This window comes from Diaphorina citri, unplaced genomic scaffold (assembly GCF_000475195.1).
Source record: "Diaphorina citri unplaced genomic scaffold, Diaci psyllid genome assembly version 1.1 scaffold593, whole genome shotgun sequence".
Taxonomy (NCBI): Eukaryota; Metazoa; Arthropoda; class Insecta; order Hemiptera; family Psyllidae; genus Diaphorina; species Diaphorina citri.
The window spans coordinates 146252-168142 of NW_007378027.1; the positions used below are offsets into that span (position 1 = coordinate 146252).

General features: G+C 36.7%; 1 protein-coding gene across 1 annotated transcript; it reads left to right on the plus strand.

Annotated features, from left to right (window-relative positions):
* Positions 1-227: 227 nt before the first annotated feature.
* Positions 228-2404, plus strand: LOC103510393 (putative nuclease HARBI1). The gene is made up of 3 exons (XM_008475046.3): positions 228-677; positions 906-1047; positions 1562-2404. Exons 2-3 carry the CDS (start codon positions 973-975, stop codon positions 2330-2332), a joined length of 846 nt encoding a protein of 281 aa, XP_008473268.2. The 5' UTR covers positions 228-677; positions 906-972; the 3' UTR covers positions 2333-2404.
* Positions 2405-21891: the final 19487 nt, after the last annotated feature.

Consider the following 21891-nt stretch of genomic DNA (forward strand, 5'->3'; position numbering starts at 1 on the left):
ATGAGAGTTTCCAAATTAAATGGAAAATTCTGATACCATCAGGAATCTATAAGGGTAAGTCTACTCATAAGGGTTAATAAAAACTGAAGAAAATTCGAACATGAAGGCTTGAAAGGACTCAAGGTACATCGGCTCAAAGATTTACAACAAGGTGACCTCATGAGGCCGAAAGAAAACACAGATATTCTTACACAATGTTAAGTAATGTTGTCGCCTAACACCCGTATTTATGAACAAGTTCTTCAGATCGTTCTGAGAATTTACTTGAGAAAAAACGCACTCAGAGGTAATCACGTTCTGAGCCGGTTCAAAATAGAATGGTATTTATGAACAAGTCCGGTAAGGGGTAAGACCGGTTTTACCTAAGGTGATGCTAAGCGTGTGGTACGCGTTGGCAACACCGTAATTTTACCCGGGATTTTTCAAAACAAGTGTTTTCATTTGAAATTTTGAATTTTTGATCATTTATTATATGTTTGATTTTGAGTTAACTAGGTGGTTTTTGTTTTATTTCTTTATAAAGTTTGGGTTTTCTTAAATATGGATGAATTTGATTAATTTTTGGGTCACTATCGTGAAAATGAGTACAACTTGGCACGAGCTCCCAAGAGATACTTGCGAGATCCAGGAAACTTGTTGGAAGCATTTGATGATGATCAGTTTTTCAGGCGCTACAGGTATGTTAAATGAAAAAATGCCACTATATAACTTATGTATCAGGCACTATAGATCTAGGTTTCTAGGTATAGTTTCCATATATAGAAAAATAGTTATAAATATAACAACATGCCACTCTGGACAGAACAAGAAGCTCTGAGGTAATAAACCCCGAGGGTAGCAAACTGAAAACACTCCAACACTTTTTCAATTTTCATTGATCAATACAATTTTAAATTTTGTTTCAGATTCTCAAAGGATGTTGTTTTGAACATAATTTTTCCTTTGGCAAGGAATGTTCTGGAAACCAACACCATGCAAGGTGTTAAACAGCCACCAATGACAAGACTTCTTGCTGTGATTCAGTTTTATGCAACTGGGAACTTCCAGGTAAGTGTAAAGAAATAATAAAATAGGTTGAAAAAATCTGTAAAACTAGGCAAATTAAATGATCTTCAAAGAAGTTTAAATTCTTTTAGTTTCAATAAACACATTGCATTAAAGGAACTTACCGTGTAATACAGTCAGTTCATTTTTATTCTGAAATAGGTATTAACAGAAGCTCTTGTTTGTTAAAGGCTTGGCCAAATAGTAAAAGTTTATTATTTTTTATATAAACCTGCCTCGGTGGTGTAGTGGTCAAGAACTTGCCTCGGTGGTGTAATGGTCAAGATGCTCACTTGATAAACAGGAGGGTGTGGGTTCAATCCCAACCAAGGTATGGAATTTTATCCTCAAGATAATTTGAGAATCTGACTTCACCTCAATGATAGCAGTTGCTTACTGCCGAAGTAAAGGACTTTTTAATCCTATGCAAGCTGTATAAATAAGCACTATTCTTATTTTCATAGAAATTTCCGCCAGGTACCCTATTAACTTTTTTATAAAATTATCTCTGTTTCAGATTTTTACAGGAGATTCACATGGGGTCTCTCAGCCAACAATGTGCCGTTTGGTGAAGGAAGTTAGCAAGGCACTAGCACAAGCCCATGTGAACTATGTGAAATTCCCTGAACAACTTGCTCCAACAAAGGTAGCCTTCCAAGGTATCGGAAACTTCCCAGGTGTTGTAGGTTGTGTGGATTGTACACATGTACCCATCCAACTACCTTCAGTGGAAAACGGAGAAAATTTCCGGAATAGGAAAGGAACGTTTTCACTTAATGTTCAAGTCATTGGTGGCCCCAACCTGGAAATATGGGATGTAGTCTCAGGGTGGCCAGGGTCGGTGCATGATTCCAGAATATTTACCAACTCTAGAGTGTGTCACAGATTTGAACGTGGGGAAGTGAGGGGCATCCTGTTAGGTGATAGTGGATATGCACAAAACACATTCCTGTATACCCCTTTGCTGAATCCCACTACTCCTCAAGAGCAGAGGTATAACAAGGCACATATAAAAACAAGAAATAGTGTAGAAAGGTTATTTGGAATTTGGAAGCGAAGATTTGCTTGTCTGAGAAGAAAACTCGCCAACAGCCCTGTTACATGCACACATATTGTGACAGCCTGTGCTGTTTTGCACAATATTGCTGTGCAGACCAGGCAGGAACTACCTGCAGAGGATGAAGTAGAAGAAGAGGTGGAAGAAGATGTAGTAGTAAATGATGGAGTTGGAAGAAATGGAGCTGGGGCAGTGATTAGGAGGGCCTTCATCAATGAGCACTTTGCTTAAATTGTCCTTAGAAGGCTTTATAGTTGTAGTGCAAACAATTTAGACCTTTCTTTTGTGCCCAACCACAATTAACAACTGATAAAGGCACTTTGTAAGGTAATTTGCCTTGGTTGAGATTGTAAAAAGAATTGAGGATGTTGGGAATAATAATCTATTTAACAGTAAAATCAGTGAAATCATTGGAAATTATGAAATACTCGGAAGTTCTGCTCGTGCGTACATTATTATTAAATCCCCAATTTGGCGAAGAAAAAAAAAAAAGACTACAGTTTGGTCAAGACTTTATAAAAAAGACTTCAAAGGATTTAGAAGATATGGACACCGAAAGATTCGGTGAGTTGGGAGGTAATGTTAATGGTTCAGGTTAGCTACACCTGTTAAGTACCTAATCAATTGATATAAAATACTTCATTAGATAGGTACTATCAAAACAAAAACTTGCTCCATTCAAGTACTTAAAAAAAAAAACATGAAAAAAGTTTGGAAAGATGTTAATTAAATACTTCAAAGAAGTTTTGGTAAAAAAAAGGTAAGAAAAAACCGTGAGAATTTGCCTTTTTTATATACAGATGTAGGTAGGTATTGAGGCATTTCATTCATTTGGAATATCTTATCTGTTTTTTTTATTTACCTATTTATTTTTCATTTTTATTTATTTTGAAAAAAAAAAAAATCGATACCCGATTCAGAAGTTCTAATACTACCACACACTTTTTTTATTACAAAAAAAAGTGTTCAAAGTTGTATCATGTATCAGTTTTTATACTTTTTTGTGTCCCATAATGGCATCTACCTACTTATTTTTTATTTATTTGTAAATATGTATGTAGTTCCTTGATTTCTTCATATTTTATAAATATTTCCAATTGATGTAACATTATTTCATAAATAATAACTTGTAGGGTACATACTTCGTTCATGAAATTGCCATCATGAATTGTTCTAAAATAATTATTTATTCTTCTCTGAATACCATGTATTGTCTTGTTATATTTTTATTTAACCACAATACTTCAATGAAGTTTAACGTTATTTGTAAATTACAATATAATTTTCTATTTATTAAATAAATATTGTTCGTTTTTCAAATCCCTGTGTTTTCTCTAACAATCTTAGCTTTCTTGACATGGAATTTCTTACCTAGGTGTAGGATATAGGTACTAGAAAGTACTCTTGAGTCTCAAGATTGGGTATAGCTTTTCATAATGGCACTCCAAATCCTATACGAGTGTTTTGAGTATAACTTTTGGTATTTGGTAATGGGAGTTCAAATCCTATATTCTGAAACAGAAACATTTCCAGAAGGTACATATATGAGGACATAAGAAACTCTTCATCAAATTGATAAGTTTTGTTAACATGAGGGTCTAGTGTTCCATGAGTGTCTATTGTCAATTTCGGGTTAATTGATTAATTTTGAAAGACTTTGGGGAAACCTCAAATAGGTACATGGAATAGGAAACGAAAGTTACCAATCGGAGAGAAACTTTGAAAGATAGGAAGGCATTGACATATCATTATTATCAATCTCACTATCAAAGAAACAATTCCAATCTCGTGATTCCTCGTGAGTTTATTCAAGATTTAATGGCTCGTCTAGCACCAGTTGAAGATAGCATCCTGATTTCATTCACATTCTTTGAAAGACTCAGCACTCAAAGCATAACATATCATTATTATCAATCTCACTATCAAAGAAACAATTCCAATCTCGTGATTCCTCGTGAATTTATTCAAGATTTAATGGCTCGTCTAGCACCAGTTGAAGATAGCATCCTGATTTTATTCACATTCTTTGAAAGACTCAAAGAGTAATATACTTGGGGAATGGGTATCCAATTTTGTCAGCTCATTAAGCATAGGTATTAACAGTATCTTCCTTTTCGATGTAGAGGTATCTTCCTAACTATTCATTCAATCAAATCGATGAAAGTCTCGAAAACAATCTTTCTGAAGACGAAGGTAATTTTAGAAATTGAAGTGGTAAACTGCCAGAAGTTTGTGGGACATCGGGAGAGATGTTATGTGGAAGATTGCGGATGCTTGACCTGGCAACCTGCTCCGAGATATATGATAATGTATGATGGTCATATACAGGATTTTACGAAAGTTTCGTAGACTTGAACAACTTGATTAAAAACTTCATCAATATCTTCGTCTCATACATTCTTTTGGTTGAGGGAAATGTTCCGTGGTTGCTATCCGGATGAGGAACCATCTGTGCAAGTAAGGCGTGCTTCTGACTTTTCCCGGCCTCACTCAGGAATTGACGAGGCGGGTATCTTGTTGCCAAATCAAGGGCGAACCCCCGGGTTCCCAAAAACCACAAGTAAAAAGTGCATACTTTGACACAGTATCAGTATAAATGTTGATATGTACGTAACTTCAACATTATAAACACACATAGTCAACATTTATGTCACATTGTCACATAGTCAACATCTATGCCACATCAAAATGCACCAGAGGAATTTCAAGTCACCAACAGAGTATGAGTAGGAACCTAATGACTCAGAGTTCTGGTTATGGAAATTCGAATTGGCGATTGAAGTTCATAGAGATATCTGACACAAATAGCTGTACTGCAGGTGGATTTGGCATTATTGAATAACCCACGTATTCTCTTTCATGGAGTACCGTTGGTAAGGGGTTAAGTAGAGCCATCGACTATTTGAGACCTATGTCACCGGAGCACTGATTAGATCAATAATATCAACATGAGAGATAGAACAATAATAACCAACATTAGTGCTTATTTACAAGAACAAAAAGCCCACTCCGAGGCTTAGGTGTAGGGGCAAACAGCCCTAAAGGATGGGTTAAGCTTCTACGAATCTACAGTGCTTATTTATATACTGCCAAATAGGAGTCCCTTTACGTAAGGTACCTACATGACAAAGTTCGCCAACTTATTACTTATTTGTTCGTCAGAGCTATAAGAAAATTTATTTGGTACACCCAAGTCTCAAGTTCAAAACTCCATGTCTTCCCAACCATCCGGTAGATCGCCCATTCAAACAGTTATAGCGTCCAGTACCCAATAGAGTCAATAGACCCATACCACCAAGATCCATACTCAGACTATCTACTTAAATTTCATTAAAGCATGCATATTGGGGTTCTTTTTAAGCAATTACCTCTCTACTACTCCAAACAAATCTCATATTCATCATCTCCTGGACCTGGACCACAAAATAGCCAACTTTCTCCCGCGATGGCTACAAAGTACAAATACAAATCCATCTTGACCATGATACCCGTATCTTGTTTTTGGTTTCGAATGGTTTTCATTTGATAAAATAGTAGAGTACCTATCTAAGTATCTACATATTTTGTTGAATATTGTTATACCTCTTCCTTGGTACCAGTTATGGCAGTTATCATGAGCTTAAGTTTGTGAGATTTGTTTTTACCTTGCTCATTTGCCAAATTTGATGGTCCTGCCATCATTGGCTTATTAAGGATCTCCAGCGGACCAGCGCCTATACAATTTACTTCTTTTTAGTATGTCTATACTGAGTTTTGTTTTGTGGTTAATGTGTCTGAGAATTGGGAAGTTTCAGCAATACTTTTTTTTCAGGCAATTTCTTCTATTTTGGGCTAGACCTCGTTGAGGACTATTTTGCGGTTTCCAAACCAAAATTGCGAGAACTTGAATTTTTTGGCCGATTTACAAATTAGCAACTTTACAGTCTCAGAACCAGTACCTGAGCGTTTATTGGTGTTTGGTAATATCAGACTGCTCGGTAGTTACTCCCAAACAGTCTCCGAGCATTTGTATAATGTTTTATTTTCTTTATTTTATAATAACAAGTAGTAAAAATAACTACAGGAGGATCCTTCCCAAGCTAACTATAGATATCGTTCTAAGAAACATATTTAGTTGAGAAAGATAGGTAAGGAATCTCAGGGATTCCCCCCCCTTTTTTTTCAAGAGGTTTGACAGAGGGAACTGTAACTGCTATGGTCTTATCGTCCCGAAATCGAAGAGAGATGAGAGAAGGAAGACAGGATAGGAGAAAGCCAGCCGTTCCGAGAACGAACATTATCCCATCAGGATAAAATCCGCCGAGAAAGCCAGCCGTTCCGAGAACGAACATTATCCCACCAGGATAAAATCCGCCCCGGGCGGGAATCGAACCCGCGGCCTAGCGCTTACAAGGCAGACGCACTACCAACTAAGCTAACTAGGCTGGCTCAGAGATTCCTTAAACACAATTCTCGGAGAGGTCAACTTTCGTTCAAAGTTTCTGGAAGATCCTCCAACGTAGGATAGAAGCAGGAGCATCACTTTTTTGCAGGCCATAAAGCTATAAACTTGTAAAGAACAGGTTGGCCCAGGTGTGTGTATATGACGTGGGACTATTCTGTCTTAGAAAGAAGCTGATTCCTTAAACACAATGCTCGGAGAGGTCAACTTTCGTTCAAAGTTTCTGGAAGATCCTCCAACGTAGAACAGAAGCAGGAGCATCACTTTTTCGCAGGCCATAAAGCTATAAACTTGTAAAGAACAGGTTGGCCCAGGTGTGTGTATATGACGTGGGACTATTCTGTCTTAGAAAGAAGCTATCTTAGAGAGCGATCCTAAGATCGTGGTAATTAGCCGACTTGTCAAAATGGATGATACATGAAAAGCGGCTGGTGAGAAATGTCACTGTGAAACCTGCCTGGCTCGGTGGAGTACTGGTCAAGTGTTTGGTAATCAGGAGAGAGTGGGTTCAGTCGTGGGCTGAAGAATTTTATCTTCAACATTGCTGGAAAATTTGACCACAATAGTAGTAGCCAACTGCTGGGTTAAAGCTGGTAAAAGGACTCTTGAATCCTGTAGTTTAGACTGAGTCCTTGTTTAGACTGCGAGAGTAAAGGGGCAGTATAAACAAGGTACTCGTATATGCTTTTCTATTCTGTTCGATCCCTTTAAATATGCACGACTGTTGTTATTGTAGGTTTTGGTATTTTTAATTCACACCACCAGCTGCTCAGCCGCCCAAGAATATTGTAGAAACAAAGACCATCCAAAAGATATTGTATATAAAAAAAAAAGATGAGATTATCAGCATAGAAACGATAGCAAAAGTGAGACTACAGATGATTTATGGAGTGAGTGGCGAAGAAATGTTGAAAGTCACTGAGCAAGTGGTTCAATCGTGGGCTGAAGAATTTCATCTTCAACATTGCTGGAAAATTTGACCACAATAGTAGAAGCCAACTGCTGGGTTAAAGCTGGTGAAAGGACTCTTGAAACCTGTAGTTTAGACTGCGAGAGTAAAGGGGCAGTATAAACAAGGTACTCGCATATGCTATTCTATTCTGTTCGATCCCTATGCACGCCTGTTGTTATTGTAGGTTTTGGTATGTTTAATTCACACCGCCAGCTGCTCAGCCGCCCAAGATTATTGTAGAAACAAAGACCATCCAAAAGATAAAAAAAGATGATATTATCAGCATAGAAACGATAGCAAAAGTGAGACTACAGATGATTTATGGAGTGAGTGGCGAAGAAATGTTGAAAGTCACTGAGCAAGCACATGAAAAGCGGCTGGTGAGAAATGTGACTGTGAAACCTGCCTGGCTCGGTGGAGTACTGGTCAAGTGTTTGGTAATCAAGAGAGAGTTGGTTCAATCGTGGGCTGAAGAATTTCATCTTCAACATTGCTGGAAAATTTGACCACAATAGTAGAAGCCAACTGCTGGGTTAAAGCTGGTGAAAGGACTCTTGAAACCTGTAGTTTAGACTGCGAGAGTAAAGGGGCAGTATAAACAAGGTACTCGCATATGCTATTCTATTCTGTTCGATCCCTATGCACGCCTGTTGTTATTGTAGGTTTTGGTATGTTTAATTCACACCGCCAGCTGCTCAGCCGCCCAAGATTATTGTAGAAACAAAGACCATCCAAAAGATAAAAAAAGATGATATTATCAGCATAGAAACGATAGCAAAAGTGAGACTACAGATGATTTATGGAGTGAGTGGCGAAGAAATGTTGAAAGTCACTGAGCAAGTAACTAAAGGAAGTAAAGCCTCTAGTAAATTTTGAAAGTCACTTAGTCATCCTTACGCGTAGCAAGCAAATTTAATGTCAATTTGGTATACCGAGCTTGATGCAATGTATCTAGCTATGGTTGTAAGTCCTTTGTTGAAAGAAAGTAAAATTCCGGTAGCCTAGTGACTACCAGGTAACACTTTGAATCATATCACTATGAGTATATCCCTTGATATTCCCCATGGTTGCCGAGAGATTTGACGGCACATTCATTTAGATCTTTTTTAGGAGGTTTGGTAGAGGGAACTGTAAAGGTCTTATTGTTCCGAAATCGAAGTGAGAATGAAGACAGGGTAGGTGAAAGCCAGTCGTTCCGAGAACGAACCTTATCCGTTCAGCATAAAATCCGCCCCAGGCTGGAATCTAACCCGCGACCTAGCGCTTACAAGGCAGACGCGCTGCTCTCCAAGCTGGCTCATTTAGATCTTTGAAGAAGATTCCATCCTGTTGCTTTCTTTACAAGTGGTTATTATCCATAGTGTAGAATCATCATGTCTTCAAAATTTCGTCAAAATGGAGTCCCAGGAAGGACAATTCTAGAATTTCCGCGTAACGAGCAACAGGCTTCATAGCTCCTACATATTGTCTTCCAAGTTAATCCATTCATAGTGCCTATGTATTCCGAGTTAAACCATTCTTAACCATTCATTTCTTAACTTTCTTCCTCGGGGTCAGAAGGTTGCGTGTGTTGGTCAGAATCAAATTTCAAGAGAGATAAAATCTTAGGAGATATGTAAGATGGATCTTCGCATGGGATTGAGTCATTATTGCTTGGTCCTATTTTTTGGTGAATTTCTAACTTAAAAAAAAATCTCTGTGGCGTCTAAGCAAGAAATTCAAATAGATAGTCATAAATAATGCGTGTCTAATTTTACAAATTAATGTAGATACTCAGGAAGAATATAACTTTCAAGATGACGTCACGGAGATAGGCGCGAGTGTCAGATGAATTATAAAGCTAACCATTGAGGAACGAGGAAAAAACACAACAATTAGACAAATACCCTAACAACATTGATGGTGGGGTATCACCTTTATCCAGGAATGATGGAAAACTGACATTACTAATATACCAATGACAATAATGAAATTGCTGTAAAATATTCTCAAGCTAGGTATATTAAATTTGTTGGGCATATTAAAACTTCAGCTAGGTAAAATTGTTGGGCTCTTTTTGGGCTCAATGTACCTATTTTGATTGAAGCTATGAATACACATTTCATTTGGAGTTATGCTTATGAATGACATTATCCGGCCCATATTGGAAGGTAAAAATGCCTTTGGCCTCTTATTATTGAAAACCAAAATCCTAGAACCATCATCTTTGACACAGTGACAACAAAAGAGACCAATTTCCCTCTCTGATTTCACTTTCGCCTCCAGCCTGATGTGACTGATGTATTCACTGGACACAATTTTGACATAGTCGAGCAATTCACTGATTGTGTAACCAATATACGACTGTAATTATATCTGCTTGGGGTATCTTATTATAGTTTCCATTCGAATCTTTTCTTTAACTGTTTCTTTTTTATTCTTTTTGTTGTTGTTGTTGTTGTTGTTGTTGTTGTTGTTGTTGTTGTTGTTGTTGTGGTTCTTCTTCTTCTACGTCTTCTTATTTTGTGTTTTCTTTTTCTACTTCTTCTTTTTCTTCTACTTCTGCTTTTACTTCTTCTTCTACTGCTCCTCCTTTTCACCTTCTTCGTCTTCTTTTTCTGCTTCTTCTTTTACTTCTTCATCATCGTCTTCTTTTTCTTCCTCGTCTTCTTATTCGTCTTCTTGTTCTTCATATTTTTCTTCTTTTTCATCGTCATCCTCTTTTTTTTCTTCTTTTTCTTCTGTGTCTTCTTTGGAGTCGTACGGAGCAGTATTCTTCAATGTTGTTTCTTTTGTTGTTGTTGTTGTTGTTGTTGTTGTTGTTGTTGTTGTTGTTGTTGTTGTTTCTCCTGATGCTCTTGCTGCTGATTGTTTCAATGCATAGCCGTGTTCTTGGCTATTTAATTGTACAATGTACATATGTGTAGTACCTACTCTTGTTGGTTGTTTCATTGTATTTGTAGTATGTGTGTTGGTTTCATTCTTTCATTCTGGGGAGTTGTAGTATACGTGTGACAATTTGGTGACCTATGACCTTGACTTGGGTGACTTTGGGACGTGAGGTTGGGACAATGTGTGAAACAAAGGCTAATGAATGTTGCCATTTCACTTATGAGTCTTTGGATCTCTTGACTTTCTACGTCCTTTAGCTTTCTTTGAGTTGTTCTGGGATTATGTTCTATTCTACCTACCTCCTACCTCAACTTCATCTACCTCTCTGTCGTACTCCATCATTATTTTTAAGTACTTATATATGAATTTCTATTTACTGTTCTTTTCGAGATGTTCGTTATGTTTTTCTTTATTTGTAGTGAAATTCAAACTTTTGACTATTTAATTGTACAATGTACACATGTGTAGTACCTACTGTTGTTGGTTGTTTCATTGTATTTGTAGTATGTGTGGTACTTCGTATGTGTCTTGGTTTCATTCTTTCATTCTGGGGAGTTGTAGCATACGTGTGACAATTTGGTGACCTATGACCTTGACTTGGGTGACTTTGGGACGTGAGGTTGGGACAATGTGTGAAATAAAGGCTAATGAATGTTGCCATTTCACTTATGAGTCTTTGGATCTCTTGACTTTCTACGTCCTTTAGCTTTCTTTCAGTTGTTCTGGGATTATGTTCTATTCTACCTACCTCCTACCTCAACTTCATCTACCTCCCTATCGTACTCCATCATTTTAAGTACTTATATATGAATTTCTATTTACTGTTCTTTTCGAGATGTTCGTTATGTTTTTCTTTATTTGTAGTGAAATTCAAACTTAAGGTGCATTATTGGCTTTCGATGCAAAGTTTTTCAAAGATCCATGTTAAAGCCATGTATGCGTTTGGGAATATTAGACATACCCATGGCTCACATACTTAGAATTAACCTTGCTCCAATTTGTTTTAATTGCTCTAGACTACCTAGACAGTTATCAATATTTTCAGAAGCTTCAATGTATTTAGGAGCCAGTTCAGAAGTTTGTTCTTGGATGATTCTTTAGACGCTGAAGGATTCAGAGTGATAATGATAATTATTATGGTTTCGTTAAAAGAATGTGCTGTAAATTGTTTTGATAGCGATCTTACTGATAGCCAAATCCGATTGGAAGAACAATTTTTGTTATCTAATGCTCCAAGATTCGTGGAATCGATGCTATAATATGGCGCCTTTAGAGAAAAGTGTATGCCAGACTACCTAGTCTACATGTTACTAAATTACAATATAGGTCCCACAGGTTTTGATCATACTTGTTGAAAGTCTCATCTAGTTTACCAGGTGAAAATCAGGTGGGAATTTTTTTGCCATGGCAGCTCATTTGTTCCATAATTCCATATTCTATTCTACCTACTAGTATTATTTGTTCCGTAATTTCCGTTCTTCCTATTACTCTACTAATTTCTTCCATGTTCTCAAACTCGTGCTTCCAAGATACTTTTTCGGTTCTGGGTTAACTCTCTAGGTCAGCGAGGGTAACCTGTAATTATTCATGGGATCCACTTGGGAACTCCTCATTGAAACCACTAATACACTGTGTAATGTACCCATGGATAGTCTATTCAGTACAAATATTCACACATGTACTGGATCTAGTATTCTCCAAATAATGAGAGCTAAATCCTGAACAAACCATAAAAAAACCTAGCTAATAGCATATTAGACATTCAAAAATACATTATAAAACATATCCAGCGAGATCCAACCATTTGAATGGAAGCATTATAGATAGCCAAATAATGATGGCAGTAGAAAACGATACAGCGAATTTAAATGACTGTAATTGAATTTTTCAATTATAAAATACTGTGAATAGGTACCCATAGGAGTTTCTTGGCAAACATCTAATACCAATTGCTATTGTACCAACTTCATACAGGTAGACATTGTAGGTTACTAGGTATATGAGCGTATGTAGGTACTTGGTTATGTGTTATGATTCCTACATCCTACATGCTACAAGAAGTAGTGCCTAATATGAATACACTACTTACCTATAGGAATTACCATTCTGTATTACTTACCACACTTACTTTCTCCTGTAAATCGGTTTCCTACAAGACTTCAGCGGTTGAAGCGTACGTTTGGAAATTTCAGGTCTAGTTTTGAGTGCGGATTATGTAACTGAAATTTGCATGGATTATGCGGTTTACGATCCGAAGTGGTAAAAGCAAAATAATATGTCAAATTTTAGACTTCTCTTAGAATTTCAAAGACTGGAATTGAATTAGTTTCCTTTTTCTATTCAGGGACGTGTGCAGATTAGTCTCTTCATTGCGTGGTGTCTGTCATTTGCTGTGAGCTGTGTACCTCTGCTACTCCTGCTAACTCTTTGAAGTTGCATACCGCTGCCATCTCCTCTTTTAGGATCTTCTTGAAGGTTGTAAATTTAATTAAATAATCATTTAAGTCAATGAAGTGACTCAAGCAGTCCTAACAGTCCCAGATTTTTTCAAAGATATGATTCTTTTAATGGTTGGCTTATTAAGGATCTCCAGCGGACCATACAATTTACTTTTTTTAGTATGTCTATACTGAGTTTTGTTTTGTGGTTAATGTGTCTGAGAATTGGGAAGTTTCAGAAATACTTTTTTTTCAGGCAATTTCTTCTATTTTGGGCTAGACCTCGTTGAGGACTATTTTGCGGTTTCCAAACCAAAATTGCGAGAACACTTGTGCAGATTATTCTCTTCATTGGTTGGTGTCTGTCATTTGCTGTGAGCTGTGCACCTCTGCTACTCCTGCTAACTCTTTGAAGTTCCATACCGCTGCCACCTCCTCTTTTAGGATCTTCTTGAAGGTTGTAAATTTAAGCGCGGTCAAACTTTCTTGACTTGGCGGGGCGGAGCGCTACCGTGCTCCTTAATTAAATAATCATTTAAGTCAATGAAGTGACTCAAGCAGTCCTAACAGTCCCAGATTTTTTCAAAGATATGATTCTTTTAAATTATTCCTTAGCAAGCGATCTCTCGCCTTTCTTTCGAATCGATCTTTTATCGATCTTGTAAGTATCTACTTTACAGTTGATACCAGAAAGTCTTTTCTCTCATCATTTGTTTCTTTATTAGTATCAATGTCAGTAAAGTTGCCTATCCTACTGTCACACTCATTTGATCCTACTAATGAAGAAGGTACGCCCACACTTTCAATGAAACCTGATCATAATTGGAGAAAGAACTCACAAAGTTATCTATAATAACCACATATCATCTGAACTTGATTTTAAATTGTACCAGAAGCCATTCCTATGGTAATACATATTATACATCTTGTTTATTAGAGTTTATTAGAGATTTAACATCACTGAAAAATTGGTATGGTTTTTAGTAGATTCTTCAAATAGGTGCCCAATTAACAAGGTGTATCCTAAATTAATGTCCAAGCTACTTTTAATTAGTTGTGGTTGATTTACAAATTAGCAACTTTACATTTACAGTCTCAGTACCAGTACCTGAGCGTTTATTGATGTTTGGTATTATCAGACTGCTCGCTAGTTACTCCCAAACAGTCTCCGAGCATTTGTTTAATGTTTTATTTTCTTTATTTTATAATAACAAGTAGTAAAAATAACTACAGGAGGATGCTTCCTAAGCTAACTATATGTAGATATCGTTCTAAGAAACATATTAGTTAAGAAAGATAGGTAAGGAATCTCAGGGATTCCTTTTTTTTCAAGAGGTTTCACAGAGGGAACTGTAACTGCTATGGTCTTATCGTCCCAAAATCGAAGAGAGAAGGAAGACAGGATAGGAGAAAGCCAGCCGTTCCGAGTCCTTGGCAAGCGATCTCTCGCCTTTCTTTGGCATCGATCTTTTATCGATCTTGTAAATATCTACTTTACAGTTGATACTAGAAAGTCTTTTCTCTCATCATTTGTATCTTTATTAGTATCAATGTCAGTAAAGTTGCCTACTGTCACACTCATTTGATCCTACTAATGAAGAAGGTACGCCTACACTTTCAATTAAACCGGATCATAAGAAGTTACAAATAATATGTTTAATAAGCACAAGTCATCTGAACTTGATTTTAAATTGTACCAGAAGCTATCTCTATGCTAATATTATACATCTTTTTAATAGAAATTTAACATCACTGTATAATTGCCATGGTTTTTAGTAGATTCTTCAAATAGGTGCCCAATTAACAAGGTGTATCCTAAATTAATGTCCAAGCTACTTTTAATTAGTTTGTGGCTGTCACACTCATTTGATCCTACTAATGAAGAAGGTACGCCCACACTTTCAACGAAACCTGATCATAATTGGAGAAAGAACTCACAAAGTTAGCTATAATAACCACATATCATCTGAACTTGATTTTAAATTGTACCAGAAGCCATTTCTATGTTAATACATATTATACATCTTGTTTTTTTAGAGATTTAACATCACTGAAAAATTGGTATGGTTTTTGGTAGATTTTTCAAATAGGTGCCCAATTAACAAGGTGTAGGTATCCTAAATTAATGTCCAAGCTACTTTTAATTAGTTTGTGGTCACAGTTGGGTGCTCTGTCTATTAATTCCGTAGAGTGATCTTCATTTAATTCTCTCACTTTCAATCTTTATTCTTTTATTTTATTCTTTCAAGCTCACAAAACTTTTTTACACTTTGCTGCTTTTCCTAATTGCTTGGTGAACTCTCAGAGCTCTTCTATAATTATCTGTTCGATCTTCATCAGTTTCTCTTTCACTTGTGATATCATTGCTATCATTATTAATGTTGTTGTTGTTGTTGTTGTTGTTGTTGTTGTTGTTGTTGTTGTTGTTGTTGTTGTTGTTATCGCTATCTGGATGGATCTTTTCCACTTGTGAATTCTTTCCAAAGTCCTTCGAACAAAATGGAAAGTTCCCTCCATCGTGTATTCTAACAGGTGATCCTTTTCGCTACTTTTGATAGTTTTTTTATGGTATCGCTATCTGGATGGATCTCTTCCACTTGTGAATTCTTCAAAAAGTCCTTCGAACAAAATGGAAAGTTCCCTCCATCGTGTATTCTAACAGGTGATCCTTTTCGCTACTTTTGATAGTTTTTTTATGGTGTGGTCACAGTTGGGTGCTCTGTCTATTAATTCCGCAGAGTGATCTTCATTTAATTCTCTCACTTTCAATCTTTATTCTTTTATTTTACTCTTTCAAGCTCACAAAACTTTTTTACACTTTGCTGCTTTTCCTAATTGCTTGGTGAACTCTCAGAGTTCTTCTATATCTGTTCGATCTTCATCAGTTTCTCTTTCACTTGTGATATCATTGCTATCATTATTAATGTTGTTGTTGTTGTTGTTGTTGTTGTTATCGCTATCTGGATGGATCTCTTCCACTTGTGAATTCTTCAAAAAGTCCTTCGAACAAAATGGAAAGTTCCCTCCATCGTGTATTCTAACAGGTGATCCTTTTCGCTACTTTTGATAGTTTTTTTATGGTTTGAGTATAACTAGGTTTGTTTTTGTTTCATGGCTTAAGATATTACGATAGGTTGGTAGTTAGATGGGTATGTACAATAACCTTTTTTGCCTCTTGAAACCTTGCTGAATGACGGCTTGCTGAAAGAGTTTTACTAACTCGGATTAAGGAGGGAGGATCGTTCATTTAAAATTTTAAAGTCATCAGAACCCTCTTTTTTATCTGCCAGGTAGCCAGGCTGGTTAGGGGTTCTCTGGTCTACTCCCTGATCATCTTTGGACCACGAGGACTGACAGGGTCATCATTTCTACATTTCTAGTAACATTCTTGTTTGTCTTTCCGTTTTCATCTTGGATGGTACGAAATTTCACATCACGTCTTTAGGAAACGATGTTTCTTTTAGGGCTCCATCGAAACAGACCAAAATTTATTCTTGTTTGTCTTTTCGTTTTCATCTAGGATGGTACGAAATTTCACATCACGTCTTTAGGAAACGATGTTTCTTTTAGGACTCCATCGAAACAGACCAAAATTCTGAATTGTGTAGGAAACAATAGAACCTGAACTAGAAAGTTTACTGAAAGGGAAACTATCAAATTGAATTGTGTAGGAAACAATAGAACCTGAACTAGAAAGTTTACTGAAAGGGAAACTATCAAATTGGGTGCTGGATAATTTCTAGAATTTAGTTGACGGAACCTTGTACAATTTTTATTATAAGATACAAATTTTATGCTTGAAAAAAATATCGTTATCAACATCTCACAGATTCTTGTACATAGTTCCTAGGTTGCTTTTGACTGTATGGAACTTTACAGAGAAAAGAAATGAATATTACATAGCCAAACCTACTCAAGCCTTTTCTATGCATGCGGACAGTTGCTTTTGACTGTATGGAACTTTACAGAGAAAAGAAATGAATATTACATAGCCAAACCTACTCAAGCCTTTTCTATGCATGCGGACATTGCAATAAATGAAGCTAAACACTTTGAAAAAAGTTAGAAGGAAAACCAAAAGAGATTTAAAGACAATATGAGCAACATAAAGAAATGCAACATAACTACCTACATAACATACTAGAAACTTTAGAAACAGAAGCAACAAAAAGAGCTGAGAAACAACCGAGACATTGCCATAAGTAAAAAACATACCTGTAAATCACAAATCAATCTCAGACGACTTCCAAAATGAAGTTGGAGCTCTCTGAAAGGAACATAACAAAATTGATGCCCAAACATTCAGTGAAGTGATTAACCCATGACAGCTAATAACGTCGGAATCACCGATGCTTCAATCACCAAATTCACAAAACTCAATAACATGATTGATGGTTCTCTAGAAAGCTTTCTAGTAGAATTTCAGATGGTACCAAAAGGAACTCCTGAAGAACTAGGAATACCACGTTGTTAACCTTTTCTCGCGCAGATTTCTTCTTCGTTCATTTATTAGCATATTGCATCTTCCTATGGTTTTGAAGTGAAATTATTGAAAGTTAAGGTGAGATCACTGATGGTTTTGAAAGTGTCTTTGGAATTCTGCCTTGATATTTCAATCAAAACTTTGAAGTATGTACTTAATTTACTTTAGGTACCTATTTGTTTTCAAAATTTCAATTAGGTATTTGTAAATTCGTAAAAGCTTAACCTATATTTTAGGACTGTTTGCCCCTACACCTAAGTCTCAGATGGGTTTTTTTGTGTATGGAGTTAGGCTGTAATTAGGTATTACTTTATTTATTGTACATCTAAACAAGACTCTTTGAGGTAGAAGGTTTTCATGGGTGAATCCCTGTATTACATTTGGCCATTGCCGAGACTAATAGTCACTCTTAGGGGTCAGATTGTTAGATTCTTAGAACCTAAATCCTTTAGGGCTGTTTGCCCCTACACCTAAGTGTGAGGTGGGCTTTTTGTGTATGGAGTTAGGCTGTAATTAGGTATTACTTTATTTATTGTACATCTAAACAAGACCCTTTGAGGTAGAAGGTTTTCATGGGTGAATCCCTGTATTACATTTGGCCATTGCCGAGACTAATAGTCACTCTTAGGGGTCAGATTGTGGTGTTTTGCTTTATAATATGATTGAGATCAAGGAAAAAACTGGTTAAAATCAGTAGTTTTATAATATTGATTTACAATACAATAAGTATACGCTCTTATGTAATAAGTACCGAAAGCAGTAGGTAATTGTAGCAAGTAAAACAATACATTTTACGACTTACTCCAAAGTGAACGCTCAATATAATTTGTACAACAGAGCCAATACTTAAGGGGAGGGAGGATCGTTCATTTAAAATTTTAAAGTCATCAGAACCCTCTCTTTTATCTGCCAGGTAGCCAGGCTTGGTAGGGGTTCTCTGGTCTACTCCCTGATCATCTTTAGACCACGAGGACTGACAGGGTCATCATTTCTACATTTCTAGTAACATTCTTGTTTGTCTTTTCGTTTTCATCTTGGATGGTACGAAATTTCACATCACGTCTTTAGGAAACGATGTTTCTTTTAGGGCTCCATCGAAACAGACCAAAATTCTGCATTGTGTAGGAATCTGAACTAGAAAGTTTACTGAAAGGGAAACTATCAAATTGGGTGCTGAATAATTTCTAGAATTTAGTTGACGGAACCTTGTACAATTTTTATTATAAGATACAAATTTTATGCTTGAAAAAAATATCGTTATCAACATCTTACAGATTCTTGTACATAGTTCCTAGGTTGCTTTTGACTGTATGGAACGTTAGAGAGAAAAGAAATGAATATTACATAGCCAAACCTACTCAAGCCTTTTCTATGCATGCGGACATTGCAATACATGAAGCTAAACACTTTGAAAAAAGTTAGAAGGAAAATCAAAAGAGATCTAAAGACAATATGAGGAAATGGAACCTTCCTACATAGGGTAAGTGTACCATTTATTCGCCCACCTAAAAAACGTACCATTTATTGGCCCACCTGTACCATACGCCACTACCTACATTACATACTAGAAACTTTAGAAACAGAAGCAACAAAAAGAGCTGAGAAACAACCGAGACATTGTCATAAGTAAAAAACATACCTGGAAATTATCAAACCAGTGCTATTCAAAAATTGTAGTCATAAAAACAAAAATTAGAAAAATAAATGTGGGCAGGTGGGCCAATAAATGGTACATTTTTTAGGTGGGCGAATAAATGGTACACTTACCCTACATACTAGAAACTTTAGAAACAGAAGCAACAAAAAGAGCTGAGAAACAACCGAGACATTGTCATAAGTAAAAAACATACCTGGAAATCACAAATCAATCTCAGACGACTTCCAAAATGAAGTTGGAGCTCTCTGAAAGGAACGTCACAAAATTGATGCCCAAACATCCAGTGAAGTGATTAACCCATGACAGCCAATAACGTCAGAATCACCGATGCTTCAATCACCAAATTCACAAAACTCAATAACATGATTGATGGTTCTCTAGAAAGCTTTCTACTAGAATTTCAGATGGTACCAAAAGGAACTCCTGAAGAACTAGGAATACCACGTTGTTAACCTTTTCTCGTTGTTAATCTTTGTCCTCTCTCTCTCTCTCTTTCTCTCTTGTTTGGTGTATATGCCTCAACTCCTATTCTTTCTTTATGGTTGTGCAAGTTGATAATTTATTCCATTGTTCCACCGGATGGTCTTTTACTTTTCTTCATTTATTTTCAAAGTGTCCTAGACACGTTGGACAATTGGATTTTTTTTTTTGTCGTCATTCAATCTCAGTCTGTCTTCAACACTTGGAAAGGTCTTATCTTGTCAAGTGGTTGACGCGGTCTGGTTTCCATATAGAGGTTCCCTCGTAAGTTGTTTGCTCGATAGAAAGTTTTAAAGGATGTTTGGTTTGTGGTTGTGTTAGTAATGTGAGTATTTATCGTATCGTTATATTCGTTATCAAAGGGTATGGACCATGGTCTTGTCTTGACCATAACTGGAAAGTCAGCTCTTATGTAATAAGTACCAAAAGCAGTAATTGTAGCAAGTAAAACAATACATTTTACGACTTACTCCAAAGTGAACGCTCAATATAATTTGTTCAACAGAGCCAATACTTAAGTGTATTACTTCCATTATTTTAAAAGTAAAAGTTTACACACAGGAAATCAAAACCACAATAACCGATAAACTTCCATACAAAACAATGATAAACCATCCAAAATCAATAACACCAACATGGTAATTCCTAAGCACGAGAGCAACACGGTACCTTGTCTTGTCTAGTTTTCTCGATATCATTGTTTATTTCTGCGAGTTTCAAAAGTAGCTCGAGAAGATCCTCTGTCTTGACTGACGACTCTCTCTCTCTCTTTCTCTCTTGTTTGGTGTATATGCCTCAACTCCTATTCTTTCTTTATGGTTGTGCAAGTTGATAATAAAACCAGATAATAAACGGAACAAGTGATCATACAAATGACGATCATAAAAACCAAACAAGGAAGGAAGTCCCAAACGAAGAAAGAGGTTCAGGTTCTCCACAACACAGTACCTACTTGTCTTGTCTGGTTTTCTCGATATCATTGTTTATTTCTGCGAGTTTCAAAAGTAGCTTGAGAAGATCCTCTGTCTTGACTGACGACTGTAGCTTTCACAATCTCTCCATGGCTGGATAAAACTGGATGAATTATTTCCATTGGGTTCCAATTCCAAGAACATTAATCAAAACCTTTTTGACAGGATCTCGAGAAACCTTGTTTCCATAACCGGCCAAACCTTACCAAGATTCCAGTATAAGTTTGGTTTTATTTAGACTGTCATCTTGGAACAAGATGTCCCATTTTGCAATAACAGTATGATTAGTAGGTAGTAGTTAGGAATCTTTTTGTTGATATCCAGTAACTGGTAGCGCAGCGCAGGGCCTAACTGATAGGTAGGTAATCTTGTACCCTACTTGGTTAGAATTTTTTCTTCTAGATCCCAGATAATTTACTAGATTTGCATTTGAGAAACCTTGTTTCCAGAACCGGCCAAACCTTATCAAGATTCCAGTAGATATAAGTTTGGTTTTATTTAGACTGTCATCTTGGAACAAGATGTCCCATTTTGCAATAACAGTATGATTAGTAGGTACTAGTAGGTAGTAGTTAGGAATCTTTTCGTTGATATCCAGTAACTGGTAGCGCAGTGCAGGGCCTAACTGATAGGTAGGTAATCTTGTACCCTACTTGGTTAGAATTTTTTCTTCTAGATCCCAGATAATTTACTAGATTTGCACTAGAAGCAAGTTCTTTGAACCAGATTCGGATTTGAAACTTCGAGTACTTGTGCGGTTAGAAAACTGTCCAATTGGATTTACATACCACCAGGAATGTCCGTAAAGTTGGCTACACCTGACTAATGTTTTGCCAGCATTGGCATATAATATGAGTGTCCCATTTGGAACCGGACACTCCGGACAGCGTATTTTATTTATATTTAGAAACAACTTTCTTTCTAATGGCATAATTCAAACACTTGCAAGAGTTGCAGGCGTATTTAGTTTGGGGCAAGTTGGACGCTGAAATGCTGGAAATTAAATCTCGAATCTCGGATTCCAGTTTTCTGGCGCTGCAACGCTGGACAACTGGACATGAAATCTCCAATTCCAGTTTTTCTAGCTAATGACTCTCCAAGTCTCCAGTCTCGAGTGGATTTTTTAATTGTACTTGACCCACAAAAGCGGGAGATTTCTATGTCAATATCAAATGTTTACATACTCTTCTGATAAAGTATTCAAACATTCCTATTCTTACATCTACATTCTTGTATTCTGACATTACTGACACAGTCCCTGCTAACTTCGCCAAAGTTCTTAACTTTAACTCCGTGTTTTTTAGGCGTTTGTTATTTTTTTTTTTTCACAATGGTGTTAACAAGGTGTAGTTGTGCGGTGTTCGTGGTGCTGTTTGCCAATGTGTTTGCATCCCCAGCGCAGCTCCCTGAGGAGACCCTGAACGGATTCAAAGCCGTCACCAACCTGTACGACGACTGTGCCAGCAAAGACTACTCGATGACGTCGTGTTTGAAGTT